Source organism: Toxotes jaculatrix, chromosome 19 (genome assembly GCF_017976425.1).
Source record: "Toxotes jaculatrix isolate fToxJac2 chromosome 19, fToxJac2.pri, whole genome shotgun sequence".
NCBI lineage: Eukaryota > Metazoa > Chordata > Actinopteri > Toxotidae > Toxotes > Toxotes jaculatrix.
Window position 1 is genome coordinate 866,037 of NC_054412.1, and position 19,104 is coordinate 885,140.

The 19,104-nt window shown below is 42.9% G+C and overlaps 1 protein-coding gene across 4 annotated transcripts in view; it reads right to left on the reverse strand.

Annotated features, from left to right (window-relative positions):
* The window catches only part of vta1 (vesicle (multivesicular body) trafficking 1), a 37,810-nt gene extending 31,067 nt beyond the window's left edge, over window positions 1-6,743 (reverse strand). For all 4 annotated transcript variants that reach the window (XM_041064781.1, XM_041064780.1, XM_041064778.1 and 1 more), the window contains exon 1: window positions 6,559-6,743. In XM_041064781.1, the coding sequence (XP_040920715.1) occupies window positions 6,559-6,649 (91 nt within the window). In that variant the 5' untranslated portion in view covers window positions 6,650-6,743. The remainder of the gene's footprint in view (window positions 1-6,558) is intronic.
* Between the last annotated feature and the right edge of the window lie 12,361 nt (window positions 6,744-19,104).

Here is a 19,104-nt window from a genome sequence, read left to right on the forward strand (position 1 = left end):
GACGACAACAGAACTCACACTCGCTGGTACAAACACAATACACAACACCTGCTCTGCTATTTGAGGTGGGTTAATGACCACGTTTCATTTGAGGGAATGAAGCCGGAGGATTGACGAGCTGCCAGTCAGCGTTCGGGCTGGCACACGGAACACACTGAAGAATTCAATCTGTAATGAGCAGCTCAAATTTAAAATTCACTGTGTAAAAATCTCAACAGGCTGTTCCTTGTACTCCAGCACAGAGATCCATGCATGTCCTGTTATCCTACAAACACGTTTGGCTGCGTTTCTACATGTCGAAGCCGGCTGAAAAAAATGAGCAGTGCTGAACAATCTTCCTGTTTTCCCTTAGATTTACTGATATGATCATAAGTTCTGAGCTTCCCCCCAAACTGTGGTTTCTCCTTATGGTTAAACTGTTCTTGTTCCCAGTGATTACAGATCTCTTTGTAGGGGACCAGTACTCACAGCTCTCTGAACAAAGTGCAGTGTGCAAGCTCATAAACAAACACATGTAAAATAATATTCAAATAAACCAGAATCTGTCTCTGTTCCCCAGAGACAGAGGTCAGGTACCTGTGTCCCACCTCAGCTCCGCGGCTCATTTATAACATCAGTGATCCAATCTGTGTAAAACGCCGTTTGAAACGCAGCCAAACGGTGTCAGCCACGGAGCTGCTGCTGAATTATGCCGCTTCATTACAGCTAAACAAATCACAGCTTTGACTGAACCCGCTATCGATCAGCCTGTTCTGGGGTGGAGGTGAGGTAAAATATCGTCCGGCATTAGCAGGCTAATTCAGATAGACCAGCTGACGCAGGGCTGAGGCCAAGTGATGGATATAATGCATCAACGGTCAGACACAGAGAGCGGCAGCAGAGTGGCCCGATCTGACTCAGCTCTACAGACGGGATGGATGGTGTGTGTGTGTGTGTGTGTGTGTGTGTGTGTGTGTGTGTGTGTGTGTGTGTGTGTGTGTGTGTGTGTGTGTATAAAAATCACCAAACTACTGCTGTACCTGACTCTCTCTCTCACACACACACACTCTGTCAGAGATGATTGTGCATCAGTGTCCCTCTAATGTCCAATCTGTTCAATCCAAACTCATTGGACGGCCAGGCTTGTTACCATCTGTATGGCCAATTAGTGGCTGTCTTAGATTTGTGTAGGAAAAGTGATGGTGAGGACGAACAGGAAGGGAGGGGCTGTAATTACCTCGGCACACAGCAGCAGTAGCTGCAGCTTCTCTTGATTCTTTCTTAAATGTATATTTTATAGAGCATTCAATCTTATTTTTCTGTTAAGCCGTTTGATTGTTGGCAAGGCTGTTTTCCTCTCCCACCATGTTCATCCTCCAAAGCCAGATCCAGATCCTCCAATAAAAACTTCACACACACACACACAGCTTCACCCAGCTGGGTAAGTTAAGCTTCCTTCCCTCATGACAACATATGTCACACACAGAGTCACAGCTCGGCTCAGAGGCCCAGACACATGGTGCTGCTGACCTCCAGTGGTGTGCCTGGATCACTGGTCCACCGCAGCACACAGCAGACACTGTGGCTGATGCCAAACATGAACGTCCATCCTGCACCCTGCAGGTTCCTACTGCACACCGACTGGACCGCCCAGCTCCACACACAAAAACACGACCAAACACCCAGAAGGAGCGGCTGCAGCTGTTTAATATACGCTGCCAGTATCATGTTTGAATGACTGCTCCAAAAGAGGCTTTCTGAACACCGAGTGTTTGTCTGATGCCATTTCACAGGTTAAAAGACTTAAAAGGATCCATATGAACTCCTATACAACTTCCCTCACCTTACTGCCAGACCTGTCAATCACCCTGACAGGCAGCCAGATAAAGTCTTTGAGATAAAGTTAAACCAGTTACCTGCTGCACACTGAGCCCACACAGTGTTCACACAGTGTGATGGTCTTTCCCATGAAAACAGCCAAACTTTTGCTTATTTATTCCACAAAAACCTAAGATACAGGTACGAGCTGATGCACAGCACCAGTCCACTCTCACTCTGGGTCAAAGCCAGAGGTCATATACAAACACTGCTTTGGGACTGTGCAAATACATTTTACTGCTGCTCCAGAAGTTTGGGGGGTTTTACACCTTTTCAGCAACAGCAGGGACTTCAAGAACATATTTAATGACAAAATAAGAATAAAAAGGTTCGACCCAGGCCCTGCTAATTGACTAAGAGCTGAACTGAAGTATCAGCCCGGCCAACATGTCGTATGTCTTACTGTGGTAAGGTCAGTATCAGCTGATAAATACAGAAACTAGGCCAAACTAGGTTTAAGGCAGTTTAGAAACAGTGTCCTCATTACATAGTTAGTCCACCAGAGAGAACTGACCGGCTGATTTTTCAACTGTAAAATGTCCTGCTCAGTTTGTATCTTGGTCTTAAATCTTTAAAAAAAATCTAAGAGATCTGTATCAAGACTCAAGGCAAGAAAACAAAAAAAAAACACGACTGGCTGACGTACTGATATCAGCCTCTGTCAGGCCACAGTGAGCTCACCGTCACCTTCCTACTACATCATGGTCACAAATGACAGTTTGCGGGTCGGCACTGGAAGATTTCCGACCATCCATTTAGAGGTCATATTATGCCCAAACAAAAACATGAAATGGTTAAAGGGCCTGACGAATTCTGCAACCCACCAACCAGCACGTAAACGCACTGAGGTCACACGTTTATACGCCTGCCAGGAACACATTCTTATTTACGACAACCACTTCAGAACAAACCAAGAACCTCAAAGTTACTAAAGCGTCTGTCACCGTGCGTTTGCTTTTAACCTTGAGGAAATGATTTAAAACACAGCTTATAAAGTAAATATGGAAACCTCCAGCCTGCCAAGTCCCCTTCATTAAAAGCAAGACCAGCAGGTCTACATTATGGACTATATTATTTTATGTTGGTTTTATATGCTGCTGTCAGTGTCTTAAGTGTCCAATGTTTTATCAATAAAACTGACAATATACCACAAAATATAATCCACAGTAAAACAGCACAGCTCGCTGGAGGGAAAATGAAGGAGGTTAGCCACGCTGATACGCTTGTCATGTTGGCCCTAATTCACCAGCAACAGATTTTAAAAATGTGTTTAGCATGCTGTTAACACTCAGTCAAAATGCTAATTCCCACACATGCCCATAGGAAAAACTGTACGCACATCCCTGATGCACAAACACACAAACACAAACCAGCTGAGAAACAGACTCATTCACCTGATTCACCTCAGAAAAATAAAAAAACAAATCAATTCAATCATGTAGTTAGCAGACACTCATTTTGTCTTAATTCACCACAGAACATGATGTGTCTGTGTACTTCTCCAGCACACACACACATCACCATCCTCCTCTTTGTCAAATCCATTTCAAGAGTCGCGTCCTTTGTGCCTTGGTTTGTCATTTACAGGTAATTTATTCCTCCCTTCTATGTCTTCTTGGGGCTCTTTGTCTGTTTTTATCGTTTCCAATTTTAAACAAAAACTAAACCTGCATGCTACTCTGAGGTTTAATTGATTTAACGAGCGAGCAGGTGGGTGGCAGTCATTGTCACTGCAGGGAGCTACCAAGAACAGCTGAGGGATAATACCCCTGAAATTTCTGCAACAACGATGATGACGACTATGATAATGACAGAACACAGAACACTTAGAACTCTGAAGCACTGACAGCATGCTCTTCTTTAACTCTACTTCAGAGATAAAAAAAAGTACTGATCATCAAATCAGCCACAACTAACTGAAAACTCTGCTCCACGGGTCCTGACTGAGACCAAAAGGAGAGCGCACATTACGTCCGGCTGCCTGTTGCTGTAACAGCTTTGCAGGGACAAACACTTACTGAATCAGGATGCTGTTATTAAACACCAGCATTTTTACACACAAACCCAAAAATACTGGACACGAAATAAAAAGGTGGCTGGTCTCAATCAATCACACATTTGCAAACAAATTAATAAGACTAAAGCTCACTTGGTAACATCCAGCAACATAATGGACTGAACATACTTGAGTACATACTACATATCTCAATGCCAAACACTGTCATTAAGAAAAGAATTTGTACTTTTCCGGTAAGAAAAGCTTTCCTTCAGCTGTCAGAAGAGAAAAGCACACACAGTATGTCTGTCAGCATGGTGGACACGTGGCTTTGATCTGCCGGGTTTTTGTTTTTTCCTGCTTTTCCATATCTCTTCATGTGCCTCTCGCCTGCAGCGGCTCCCCTGTGTCACAGCTCAACTAGGTCAGATGAAGACCCTGCTGCACTGAAGTCTGTGCACTCTATCAATCAAAACTCCTCTCTCTGAGTTCGTCCTACTTCATGGGAAACTCAGGCTTTAGGCTACCTGCTTTACCAAACATGCTAAGCTGATGACACATATAGCTTCATATATTATGTTCAGAAAAATCTTTACATGTGCCACAAACAAATGTTATTTCAAATAAACCATCCAGAAAGCAGCCAGTAGCTTGTTTACTAGCTAGTGCACGTAAATAGAGCCAAAATGATACTCACGTAAATGTTTATATTTGTGTGTGTACACACAGTTGTATAATATTTTCTGTAAATAAATTTCAGTTTTCTTCCTTGCTACTTTTACTGAGGTGTGTCTTATTCTACTTTCTTCTATTCTTATTTTATTTTACTTATTTTATTCAGTTTTTCGTCTTGATTTTGTTTAAACTAGCGTAGCACAGAGGGGCTAAAGCTACGTATCACTGTTCCATCCTTTAATTTATAGTCACAATAAAGCTGAACAAACCAGTTTCAATATTTGAGACAGAGACTTGGCTGCACTAATGAGAAGTCTGACATTTGGATAAAATACTGATTTATTTATACATGGTGCAGGGTTTCTCCACAGGAAATTGTTGAGCAGAGGCGATAAGCCAGCCAGATGATGACGCATACCATCTCGTGATCACGTTGCAGGTGACAACCTAAACAATTGTTGCACAAAAATTTATGGCATTTGTTGTGTGCGAAGGTACATCTGCTTCTTCCCTTTGAATGTTAACGTTACACTGATTTAAACTGTATTTTTTAATAGAGTTGGTCTTTATTCTTAAACTTGTGTAATTCAGAAAAGGTCTGGTACAACTTCTTTTGTTTACACAACATTTAAATGTGATGGTGTTCTTTATTTCCCACATTGTCAACGAATCTCATGAAAAGACCAGAATCAACGAGATGTGAGTTCATCTCCCAATATTTTCTGACTTCTCCTCTCTGTCTGTGGCTCTCAGCTCAAGCTAATCGGTTCCTACTGAAGAAGTTAAACTTTTATGGTTTTATTTTTTAAAAAGGCTGGTAACTGTATTCATCAGTACACGTTCCTTAACAGTTCATTGGCTGGGGACTATTTTCAGCACCGTATTAATCCACATTTAATGCTCTAGTATTTCTGGCAGCGGGGACTGAGTCAAAATAAACTACAGCGGCCAAGTTCACAGCAATAAAATTACATCATTAATTGAGATATAGCAGGCTTTTGCTACAGCAGCAGTGCTTGTTAGCAGGATCAATTCATAAAAATCAAATAGTACAGGTAAGAGAGTATCACAGGACCTGTTCTTTGGTATTTGAGAAAGGAGGTTTTATGAGAAATAAATGGTTTTTGTAGAAAAAACTGTTTTGTTTTATGTTTATGTTTGTTTTGGCAAGAATGCTATACAGCTTACAACAATGTCCAACCAATACCCAGCCCAGCTGACCCTGACACACCGGACAGGTGAAGCAACAGAAAATACAATCACTTCTATCAACAACATAATACCAACTAATACAAACACAATCCCTGTGGAAAATCGAGCTGTTCTACAAAGTCATTAGTCACTATGTGATGCTGTTGACCCACTGACACAGCATAAGCTGAACTTGCAGCGCAGTGGGGTGGAGCTCATTCTTTAGAGCTGAGCCAGCCGTGCCTGACTGTGGAGACTCATGACTATCTGTTAGCTAACACACAAAGCCGACGAGAAACAAGCTGGACGAGGAATTTCGCAGCCATCCGTCAGATGCTGGCACATTCTGGCTGTGACTGCCTGTCTCCCGCCTCTGAACCCGTATGGCAGACGGCCAAGTGTGATCAACTGGACAACTTCAGCACAAAGTGCTGGAAGTAGCAACTGACTTCTGCTCTAAGTTAGAGGGATAAAAGCGGGACAGATGCAGCCTCGCACAGCCGGTGATGAAAGAGTGCCCACAGATATGACATGTCTGCCTCAGTGACTGTGACAGAGAGGGAAACTCCCACGGTCACTGCTCTCTCAACAAGAAGCTAGCTTTAGCCGGCTAATGGATTTTTACCTGTCCCAGCTAACGTTACAGCGCCGACTGATTTACACACGCAGCTCTGTGGCTCGACAATAGCCTGAATCAGCCGTAGTCTGTGAACACTTTACATCTTCGGTTTAAATAAAAGTTAGAGACTAAGCCAAAACACTGTCAGCTGTCGGTCCAGGTAAACCAAGCTGGGATGCTAACAGTACCTACGGCTAACATTAGCCAGTCACAAACTTACAGTAGTAAGCCACGACCGGGTCCCGTTTCTCGTGTTCCTGTGCGGTCCGGAGGTGGTGCTGGATGGGTTTGAGCTGAGCCGGTAGAGCCATGTCTTCAAAAAAAACGCCAGGAGACGAAAAGACATCAATGGAAGTCAGAACAGACTCCTTGTTGTTGTTAGCTTAAGTGTTTCCTTCACTTCCGCGTGTATGTCCAATAGGAGCGGCCGCCTACGCGGGACAGATGACGTCACCCGCCGCTCAGAGGCCTGTCTTGCGGTGGGATGGGGGGGGTCACCTGATGTCTTACACTGGGCGGGAACGATTGGAGGTGGGATACAGTGATTCGCTGCTTCCTTCATTTTTACTTCAGCTACACACCTGACAAGTTTCCTGAGAGACTGACACCGCCATTTTTATAGCGTCAGATAACTATATCATAATAATATACCATTTTTACACATATCAGCATGATTCCCTTTGAGCATGGATAAAGTGCTTTATCTATCTATCTATCTATCTACCAGCATTGAGGCAAAGTGGCCTGGGTTAGTCCATGATCTTCAGGGAGTCTGCACTGTGCCACAGATTTGAGCAGAACATGGCAACTGTACACTGTACACACTCCAGTTTGTGATACTGATCATGGCAATGTTCCCTTTTATCCTCATTGCTGTTCAGTGGAGTGCTGCCAAGTGACAGGTGCTCATGCCTGCCAGCCATTTTAATGACGCGCCTCTCACCAAAACCAGGGTCAGGATAGAAATGACATTCAGGATACACAGTGGCCCCTTCTTTCAGCCAACAACCCTCTGATGTTACGGACCCCATCACCCTAAACCACCCTCCTGGCAAGACTGTGAGAGAGGCCAGCACAGTCGCAGTCTTCAGCCTAAATAACAGTGGGGAAATTGCATCCGTCACAGCAGCGAAGAGACAGATACAGGCACCAGAATATACAAAAAATCAAAATTACAAAGATTTAAGACTCAAGATTTACCATAGAAAAAGAATTACTGTTTTATCAGCAGCCCAGTAGGTTAACACTGGCTCATTAACACTTATCCTGTACAAATATGGCCTGTTGAGAGCTGCCACTTCCACCAGGGTCTGATGAGACTCCCACTTCCACCCCCTCCATTAAGGGTTGACCTACATTATTGCAGAGGACCACTCCTGCTGAGGAGTGGTCCTCAGGAGTGTGCCAGGGCCCCTTCTGTCTTCTTTGTTTCTATTTTTTCTTTTCTGAATTCACTTTAGATTGAATCTCTTCAGCATGTTAATAATGTGTAAATATGATAGGCTGGTTTGATAACTGTGCCTTTTATACTTACTGTTTAAATGTGTAATACTAATGTAAAAAAAAAATTTTATATTTTATCAACAACACAATGGATGTTTTGGTTCTGTCAGTGTTCATTATAAAAATATACATTTTCAAACAAACCATGTCATAATAATAATGATATAAAAGAACTGAAAGTGACTGCTTTGCAGTAAAGATATGTAATGTGAATGAATTTTATCTTTTAGGTAAAGTAAACTCGGTAGTTTGTGACAGAAGAGGAGTTTGGATCACTTAAGACCAGACCCATTAGAAAGTTTCAGTCAATGTTTTGTTTGCGGTTCAGTTAAAGCCATGAGCCTCCAGATTGAGTCTGTAGTCAGGGACACAAGCCAAAACATATCCACAATAAACAAAATGAAGACATACTGTACAAGGCAAATCAAAGCAAGCTCTACAAATTGTACAAAATTGCATTTCCAAGACAGTGGGTGGGCTTGGAGCTGGAAGTTTGTCTGTTACAGAGAGGAGAGTTTATGGCTCATGGTAAAAAGGAGAACTTCGATCTGTTTGGTTCATCTTGTGGTTGAGTGAACCTCTGACCTGAGAGGAACAACAAAGGGATTACTGTAACAGCTCAGTGTTCTCTCATATTCTGACTTTGGTGAGGCCTGTCTGCTGGGTGCCAGTGGAAAACTCTGCTGTATGTTTGTGGTTTGATTAGGTTCACACTGCCCAGTTCCCAGTGAACCATGATTTGGAAACATAACACATGAGGTTTGAAAAGCAGCTGTGGTTATAGGTTTGGATTGGGAGTTTGGGAGAAACCATGGGCTGATGAATGGATGAAAAATTCTGATGCAAGCTCAGCGGCTTCCTTGGTGATTAATTTTTGCACTTCTTGGCTCCCACCACACCAAACTCCATCCCTTCTTTTGTTGACAGGATCGGTGGAGCTGATCAGAGTTGCTCTATACATACAGGCAGAGACAGGCTGAAGCCAAAAGCTGGACAAAGATGTACAGAAAGTTTGCTTTCGGAAGTGGAGGGGGAAGACATTCGCCCAAAACAGGAAAAGGCACAAATACTTGTTTTAGCTGTGAACATCATGCAGATTCTGAAACACACTGTGGGCTGGGTTACAGGGGCTGACAGGACGTTTCAGTCCTGTCTCACAGGTCAGTTTATCCCCACATGGCCCAACGTCCTCGCAGACTTGACATCATTACTATGGTGAATGTGTCACAGTACGTAGGACTGAAGTCCACCAGAGCCCAGATGTCCAGAGGGTGGACATTTGGATTGATCCAAAGACAGAGACTATGATGAACCTATGATAAATGTCCGGAAGTGTCCCTCCTTCCTTTCACCTCCATTAACTTTGTGTCCTTTCTTTTTCTTCCGTGAAGTTTGTTTTGTATAAAGCACTAAATAAATTCATGTAATCTGATTTATAAGACCTGTCAGTTAAAATGGGGCTGGGCTTTGTTTACTGCTGAGTGGCAGTGGATGTGGAGAATGAACCCAGTGACTTTCCAAACAATCCATCTGTCTGTCCATACACTTATCTAATCTTCTAATCCATTTGTCCAACCATCTAATCGGACAGCGTTTTTGATAGTTGTTTTGACAGATTGATCACTTGTCTATAAATGGGTAAAAATGACAATCACAGTTTCCCAGAATGCAACGTGACCTGTTTAGATTTCTTGTTTTGTCCCAGTGTCAGTCTAAAGCCCACTGACAGTCAATTACAATGAAAAGCAGCATATTATCACACGATGGGAGCTGAACACAGCGAATATTACAAAATTGATTATCAAAACTGGTGTCAATTGACTGATCAATTACTTTACCAATTGTCTGAGCTCTAAACTTGATTCATTAACAGTAATCTGTAAATAAATCATGTGTAAATTAGGGGAAAAAATGCAGAGCAAAATTGTTCAGACAGTGAAAATCACTCAAATCACTAAACAAATCACTCAAAAGTGAAACAAAGACAATTGTAGGACATTTTAATCAATCATCTCAAGACAAAACAAGTAGGAGAATTACTGGTCACCTACAGTAAACAGCAGCACTCAGACAAACATGAGTTGTGTTTCAATGTGTATGTGTTGGTCATAAAGTGTGCCTCTGTTTCTTTGACACAGCTGTGAGGTTGTGGACATTTGTGAAAGGAAAAAAAGGATTTTAACACAAAGAGACAACAGCTGGTGAAATATGAAATGAGCCTTAGTTCTAACAAAGAACAACATTAGTTATAAAGTCAGAGATATAAAAATTAAAGATGAATTTTCAATACGGTGTACTGTATGATGCATTATAGTGGAAGAATTTCCACAAATTATCTGGATATTTGTGGTCAGAAGAAGAATCAAGTCATATTAAAGATATACGCCTTGACCTGTTAATAGTTCTCAATGGTAACCCAAAAAACCCAGTATACCTCAGTACAGTTTACAGGTAAGTTAATCAAAAGACCAAGAGTTTATCCTTAAGTTCTGCATTAGACCAAAAACATTCCAATCTTTAGAATCTTTTCAATGACTCAAACTCACCAAAATATGCCATCTGCTTTCCAAGTCACTAAATATAAGTCAATCATTCTAAGACAGTTAACCACAGCTTCATGTACGAATTTGAACAAGCTCCTAAACAAGACTAGCCCGCTGGTTCCAGCCTGGGGAATAACTGAATCTTGGCCAACCTGAGAAAAGAAAACTGCCTCATGAGGGCGTGAGTAAGTATTTTAAATGTCTGCTCTTGGCCTATTTAGTCAGGATTTGAAATACTGTTTGCACTGGAATGATAGTCTAGTCACACCAGAGCTGGATAAGATGCTGCCAGTCAGTCAGTCTTACTGCCAATTTCCCCCAGTGGTCAACATCAAAATCTCCTGCAGCCCAAAAAGTACTTTTCCCACGGAGCAGCACATGTTCCCTCAGAGTAAGCCTGGTGAGATGATCTGCTATTGGTCAACAGTGCAAATTCACGTTCACCAAAGCTGAACATGACGTAAAAGACTTGTATGATTATTGCAGTGAATGCACTGAAATGTCCTGATGCTGACGTGACCAGGCTAAAAGACCGAGAGACAAACAAAGAGATGTAGCATCAAAGCAGGAAAACCAGGCAAGCGATAAGTCATGTGACTTTTCCACCAAATGGCCCCAGATTTCATCAAATCCTTTTACATGCCATATTCCATCAAATTCCACATTTTTATTTAATGGAAACAAGGCCTAAGTCTTGGTGACAGAACTTTTAGAGGCAAAATTTAAAACCATCCTCCACTCACAGAGACCAGAACGCAGACGAACCCAAACCACAGGAGTCAGATACCTGTTTCAGATCCTCTTAAACCCTGTCAGACTAACCAGGCCTTTGGTACTGTGGGTTGGGCTCAATTGGTGTGGTCCCCCTGGGCTATGAAAGCTTATTTAAGGGTTTAAGAGGATCTGAAATGAGGGTTTGATCCACTTTTGTCTGGTAATGCAATTTTGTACCTGAGATGATAAACAGATTGCTGAAAACTTCATAACAAAAGTTGGATGGATGTCTGATAAAAAAAAAAAAAAACATTACAAAACATGAGAGGTAATCATTTTCAAAACACACTGACAGTGACACCAAGGCAAAATTACAGAAATTATTTTGTGTAATATCAGAAGCCAGGCAAAAAGAGTGGGGGGTAGAGGACACCCTCGATGAGTTTCACAGTAGAGGTGAGAATCAGACATGGACAAAAGCTCAAAAAATATTTGAACTGAATTAGTTTCACTTTTCAGCCATAAAAATAAAAGTAATTATATTATATGAATATGAGACCAAAAGGGCCTTGGAACTCTAAAACCGTCTATGCTGATTTTGTCCATGTCTGTTAAGAAATGCACTACACAGTGATATATTTAACACTAGCTGAGACCTCGTCCATCTCAACTTGGATGCTGGGACACATGAGGAGGTTCACAGCACTGAGAGTGCCCAGAGCTTCTCCTAACAATTCATCACTGGATGTCGACCAATTTGTTTGAACTATTGCACAAAAATCATGAAGTATTTCTTCCTGTTGGCAACTGATGACTTTTTTTTTAGATACTCCAAAAGCATTGTAACTTGTAATACCATTAAATATTTTCAATATTTTAATTCCAACACATTTGTAACCCAAATTTAAATAATATTTTTGTGTAAGTCACTGGTTCTTTAGACTCAGAAATTTATGTTTCAAAACCTAAGCCAGGAACTTTTTCATTCCTTACTTTTCTTTACATTATTACATCAAACCCACTTCCTATTAATTTAGGATCTTTGGTGTAGATCTATTCCCTCAGATAGTAAAACACTACATTTAAACCATTGTTAGTCATTTTAGCATCATTGTCCAGATACAGTGTAAATTTTATAGAAGCAAACTGAGCCATTTGTTTGAGTCTTGGTGCATGAGATTGGGGGCCTGTTTGAGACAACCTCTCTGGATTCTACAGGTGAAGCTGAAACAGATATTTGCAGAGGCAGACGACCCCATCGACGGCCCCTCAACAAAGTTTTGGCGCTCGTGTTGATGGAGTGAAGGTCAGAATGGGCTGGAAGCAATAACAGACACATATCGGAAGCGATAACTGTCACACATGGAAGTGTCAGGAGCAACGGCACCTGCAATTCACTCGCCCATGGGTAAGGTTACTGAATCACAGTTTCTTCAGAATGACACAAGTAATAATCCATGGCCAGCTCTATAGCCTGCCTGTTATGTTTGATCAGCACCTGGAAGACAAGCTAGACCACAGCGTTTATCTGCACTTTTATACAGAATTATGGAACTAGCTATATCATTTGCATTGTTGGCTGTTGTTACATTACATGAAGACTTTATGCGTTTTATCAAAGCTTTCTGTGACTTTAGAAATCTCCTGAAATAGAGCTGTGTAGGTCAAATGTTGGCACTCCTTAAGTGAACAAAGTCCAGAGAAGATGCACAAAGTTGGTCTGATGAACTTTGATGCATTTAGTGCACGCCAGGACCTTAAGCAAACGGCAAAAACGTGTGCAGTTAATGCTTCCAGGGTGTTTCTTCCGAGTATCACATCTGAGGTGCAACTGGTTACAACTCCAAGAACAGGGTTTTAGGGACCCTCAAGCTGTTACGGGTCGAGACAGTCGGGTTTTTCTTGTGCTCTAATTTGACCATGGTCACAGTTTTTAGTAGCACCATGAAGCTGACGCCTCTCTTTCAGCCATCTTGTGGAAAAAAAAAGAAAACCAGAAATCTTTCTATCCCATCCCCCAATGGTTCAGAGTCAGAGGTGCATATTCTCTGGCCATCACGTCCATACAAGACCCTTGGACACAGCCAGTACAGACCCACTGACATCTGAAATACGACCAGGGGTGATCACTCTAAAGTTAAGGGCAGAAAACACCTAGAGAATATTCCAGACTTGCCAGCTCTGACGTTATCGCACATTCTCAAATTTCTTTGTGCAACTCACTCACGATGGACTACAGGTGAGGTCTCACTCTTACGTTAGCTTCCTGTTCTATAAAAGTCCAACAGTAGCTAACAAAGAGCCTGATAAAAACTGGAAGAAATAGCGTCATATATTTTCACCCTTAGTCATTTTTTGTGTGCACGTGTGCTCGTACGTATGCGTCATTGGTTGTTGAGATAACCCAGCCGTCGGCAGAGTATCTCAAATATCTCAGCAATACAGAGAAGTATGGTGATCACAGTGAAGGTGTACATGGCGCTGAGGAAGATGGTTTTTTCGAAGTGTTCGGGCACCATGCACTTAGTCACGTTAAAGGTCTTTTCCAAAGCACTGGCATCACACATGTACAGTGGGTGGACCTGGGGAAACAGAGAAACATGGGGCAGTAGTACTTTCATGACTGAACCTCCAAGCACTGATTATACAATCACTCTATTTCTCTTTGAGTTATACAGATGACACATTATTAGTTAATGATACTCTAGTTCTAGCATTTACTGGGAAGAACCAGCTCTGGACCAGCCAAGGCTGCAGTAAGTATGACGCAGTTTCAAACTCTTCATCAGCTCAAAGCTGCAAACACATCTGCTACAGTTTTTTTGTGATCTAAGACACCATCCTGCTGGCAGAGAAGCCCAGGAAAAGTTCAGACGGTGGCCATTTTCCACCACCAGCTGACACCTGGTGTTCTGGGGATGACCAATTTAGAAAGGGAACCCTTGGCAGCCTGGGACATGGTGGAAGGATTACACCTCCTGGCTGGCCTGGGGGAGCTTGGGTACTGCTCAGAAAAGGATGTAGGGGAAACATACCCTTTGTCCCCCATGACCCTATCATGATAAGCTGCTTCAAAATGGATGGATGGAGACATGGCTCTGACATGGACTAGAACTCTACTGATTTTATGAAATTGAAAATTATTGAAAACTGACAGACCTGAAAGCCAAAGAGGTGGCTTTGTAGCCAGAAGGCGATGACTTCCAGAATAATGCGTAGCAGAACAGAAATTATGTAGAAGACGGTGTAGATGGGTCGTTCGAGGATCTCCTCCTGGTCAATGTTCTTACAGGCTGCGTAGAGGTGGAACACCGCCCCAGGAACCAGCACTGTAACCAGCTGTAACGCCCAGAAGACCTGGGGAGGAAGACAGTAGGATGAAAACGGGTTGGAGGGATTTGATGAAGGAAAAGAGATTGGAGCCGGGAGAGACGACACAAGAATAAAAAAGGAAAAGAATATTTGTGCATTTATTTTTCATCACTTGACACATTGGTTTAAATTGTCCATCCAGACGGTGCAGGTAAAGAAAATATGGCGTTTGTGTCTTTGGTAACTGAGGCTGTCAGGAGCCCAGTCAGGTTCAATGACTGCTGCAATATTTCATCTCTCCCAAACTGCATTTTCTACCAATATGAAAAAACAAAGGTTTTTATGTGATTGGATCAGTGTTCCCCTATAAAGGGGCCTCAGGAGGAATATTCAGAATTTAGCCAATTACACAAAACTGATGATTCTCATATTTTAGAACAGCTTGGCTTAGGCTGTGTCAGTGTGATCTTATGGTTCTGAAACAGACGGTAAAGTCTGACGGATACTTTGGTTATTGAGACTAATACAATGTGAAAACTGTTTTTTACTGTATAAAAAGAATACACAGCATTTCTGTGAAGGAAGAACATTGAACATATCTTTGTCAGGTATGTGTGACAGCTTTTCATGTTGCAAATACAGATGTGTTGGTTCATACTGGTCAATTCTACCTCCACAAGGTGATTCAGCTTAGTTCAGCTTCCAGTGTCTGTGATATCAGGCGACGGTACCAGTGGACTACATTTCTGTGTGATCTAGTTGTACCTTTACATTTAGTTCGGTTTGGTTTGGTCCTACCTGAGGTGTTATGGGTCTGAACTGGTTGTAGCAGTACAGGTTGAGCTCTCTGCGATCAGGGTCGCAGCTGAAGTGCAGTGCCTCATTTCCATAGACAGCAAAGCCAAGAACGCCCAGGAAGAACATCCGCACCGAGCCGAAGAACAAGGTGTGGAACTGGCCTATCACCGTAGGAGGCCTGAGCTGGAACACACACACACACACACGCGCACGCACGCACAAGAACACGCAGACACATGCAACCCAACATGAACAGCACACACACAAGCCAGAGCACAGATGCTCATATGTGCACAAACACACACACATATTATGCATACAAACATGCATGCATGCACACACCGGCGCGCGCGCACACACACACACACACACACACACACAAAGAGAAAACAGCTTCTGTCAGCCAGATAAATGCAGCTGCAACAGCGGCTCACTGAGGCCCTGAGCTCTGAAGGCTAAAACAAAACCCATTCAGAGGAAACATTTCCCATCTCGTCTCTTTACCTGCTCTGTTCTGACACTAACACTGAGTCATGTTTACCAGAAAAAGGCCTAAATTACACTCTCACAAAGCAAAGAGCCCTTTGGCTTACAAATATGTCACTCGGCTACATGAACACAGAGGAAAAAGGAGATGGATTAAAAAGCTGAGAATGAAAACAGATCAATGTCTTTTTATTTTAAGCCTCCAGAGGGATAATTGTTCCCCGTCGCTGCTCTGTAACTGTCAAATATTGAAAGGTAGACAGTGTCAGCGAGAAAGGCCTGGATGAAAGTAACAATACAATCTAGACAGTCTGCCTCTGGGATCTACTTACGCATCCTTCATAGAAGTTTTTGATGTAGTTTAAAGACATGGTTTGCTTGTCGATCTCCCCTGTTTAATTCCAGGGCTGCTCTGGGCCCTCATGGCCGGTTTGCTGCTGGCACCAGTTAAAGGCCACCAACAGTAGGGCTCCAAAATCTCCAACTGAACCCTCTCCCTCTCTCTCTCTCTGTCCTGAAAGTCCATGTCAATGCATATTTTTTGCCTTTTATCCCTCCATCAATTGACTCACTCAGTAGAAAAGGGACAACAGAGACAGGGGGGGCAACAATGGCCTGGGAGGGCATGTGGTCCCTGCATTATAATCCCTATAGAACTATGTCAGCGAAAAAAACAGCCTCCTGTCGCACACAATGCAGAGAGAGAGATGGCAAACATGCAACAAAAATACAATGCACCTGGTTAGGACCACGGGAGCTCAACTCGACTTAAAGGCTGTTTCTCCCATTTTAAAGTTATTTTTATCAGTTTTATACAGAAAAATATCAGTTCAGATGAGTTGGAGTCGAACTGTTCTGATGCGCTGTCCTGCTTTAAATGTGATAAATAAATCAGTTGTGCTCACTTTGATGCTGTTTGGCACTAAGCTTCCTTTTTGCTTTTGTGGAGATTGTTTGTTTGTTTGTTTTTACGTGGTCACATGATTAAATTTCTATCAGAAAAACAAAAAGTCAAAGACAAGAGTGATGACAACACACCCTGCACTGCAAATACTTCTGGAAGAGCATTCACGGAGCTGCTGTTGTCCCAAATATAGTCCCTTGGCGAGGTACGAGCGACCAGCCACCAACACAGAAAGAAACCCACGATCAAAGTTCAAATTCCAAAAACCAAAACTGGACAAAGTCAAATAAAATGGAAGTCCACACACCAACCGTAATCCTGGCGGCGTGTTGTTCATTCCCCCCTCTTTTTTCCACTCAGGGATCCTAAACTCATGCCAGTTGCGGGACCTTGCGGGACAGAGAGTCGAGTCAAGCCCGACCGAATTAACTTGGCGCACTTCCGGTCTCGTTATTCAAAAATAAACACAGAGATCATGCACGGGCTGAAAGACCGTTAGAACAACTGGACATCAGAAATGGAAACGAAATGAGATGAATGATGAATGAAAAGACCGTTTCAGCTGTTTAACACTGATCCAGTGGGAAAGCACAGTAAAGTGACCTGTAGCAGCACTGCAGCGGGTCGTATGAGAGAAACATGTCGGCCACAGCATCTCAGATGTTGAGGGTTCGAGCCCCATTTCCACAAATGTCAGCACGCGCACTGTGGCACTGAGTCCAGCAGAGTGTCACATTCTTATACTAGTGGGGGGGATATAGTTTTTGTACTTTTATTTTGAAGGTCCGATACTGGAGCTTCCGGTCAAACCACGCCTAACCGTGTCACACTTGACAAACGGTGACAGTAAACTTGGGGTGACGGAGCCAAATGACCGGCTCGTGCGTAAAAGCGCCTTGGCTCAGACTACCGCTGTCAGACCGGAAGACGTGATGAGGTCACAGCCGCAACATGACCGACTGATCTGAGGTCAGCTGACCGGGCTTCATTATCGATCTCAGGTGATTTCTGGGTATTGGTTTTAAAATCGAACATAGAATCAAAGCTGACACAGACTCCACTCAGACATTTACTTATAATGTTTGCAGTATTTAATGTATGTACGTATGTATGTCCTCACGGTCCATGCGAGGACATACATGTCCAAATACAACATGGGGACAAATAACAGCTGTAATTCGTATTATTATGAGGTCCGTATTTAAAGATTTAGATTTTCTTTTTTTGTACAGTTTCTAAATATTTCCAAAAATTCAACTGAAATGTCAAATGTTTGTAAAACAGTTTGAAAGCTGAGGGAGAGTCTGAGTCCGAGGCTCAGTGGACGGTGATGTGTTCTCAGTCCAGCACAGAAACATGAGGTGACATGATCTTTCTTTCGTTATCTAACGACCTGTCACGTCATTGCTGCGACAGCCACACATGATGTAACCCAGGTGAGGACGTCAGGATACGAACACCTGAACTCTTTCTACGTAATTCAGCTTCGTTTCCCATCGAGACTTTAACACATGAAGAGACGTTCACTGACACCTCCAACTCCTCCTGTGCTCAGTTCGATCAGTCGCTCTTTAATCTGACGGATGTGAAATGAACTGTGGGACATGCTGTCACATACAAACACGCTTACACCACACTAATCCTTCCTTATTCATATTTCTGCTGTTAAACGTTTGTTTACCTCGTTTGTGAAAAACAACCAGGCCTGTGAGCAGAATCACAATCAGCCACACTAAAGGTTATCTCCCAGTTTTAACCACGGTCACCTCAAAGTTAAATCATCAGTAGATGAGTGGAAGAAGGTTCGATGATCCAGCACGTTTCTGATCCTATTCTGTTCCCCTGAGCCCTGATGGTGATGGACTCAAACCAGATTAGAGGAAGAGCGCTGATCGTGTCTGGGTTCTTGGGGGGAGCGTGCAGGTGTTAGTGGACGATAAGCCTGTGAATGGATTCCATCCCACACTGCTGCGGACCTTCACGAGCTGTTCAGTCTCAGCTGTTACTGACGGGTTAGGCTCGCGCCCTCTGCCCCTGTCTGTAGTGCATGTGCATGCTTTGTGTGTGTGTGTGTGTGTGTGTGTGTGTAAAATGCAGAGTCATTTCCTGTATGTGTCAAAAACGTACTTCAATAATAATAAAGTATTCTACCCCCCCCCACACACACACACACACACACGCGGGCGCGCGCTATTCATTCATTCATTTATTATGAAAATTTGAATTTATGAAAAACAGAGCCCCCCCATCAGTCTTGGTCAGCTCTCTCTCTTTCCCTCTCTCTCCTGCACCTCATCCATGGCCAGAAGTATGTGGACACGTGATCAATTTGGCCACATGCGACAGTTTAACATGTTTGTAATGTTCATTCACGTGCTGCTCGACAGGCTCCACTCTCCTGCTGAACCTGCTCCATCCAATCTGTCTTCATCTCCCTCTTTTCCTCATTAGGTTACAGTATTAGGATTCAAAGACTCTCTCTCTGCAATGTGCATACAATAATAAA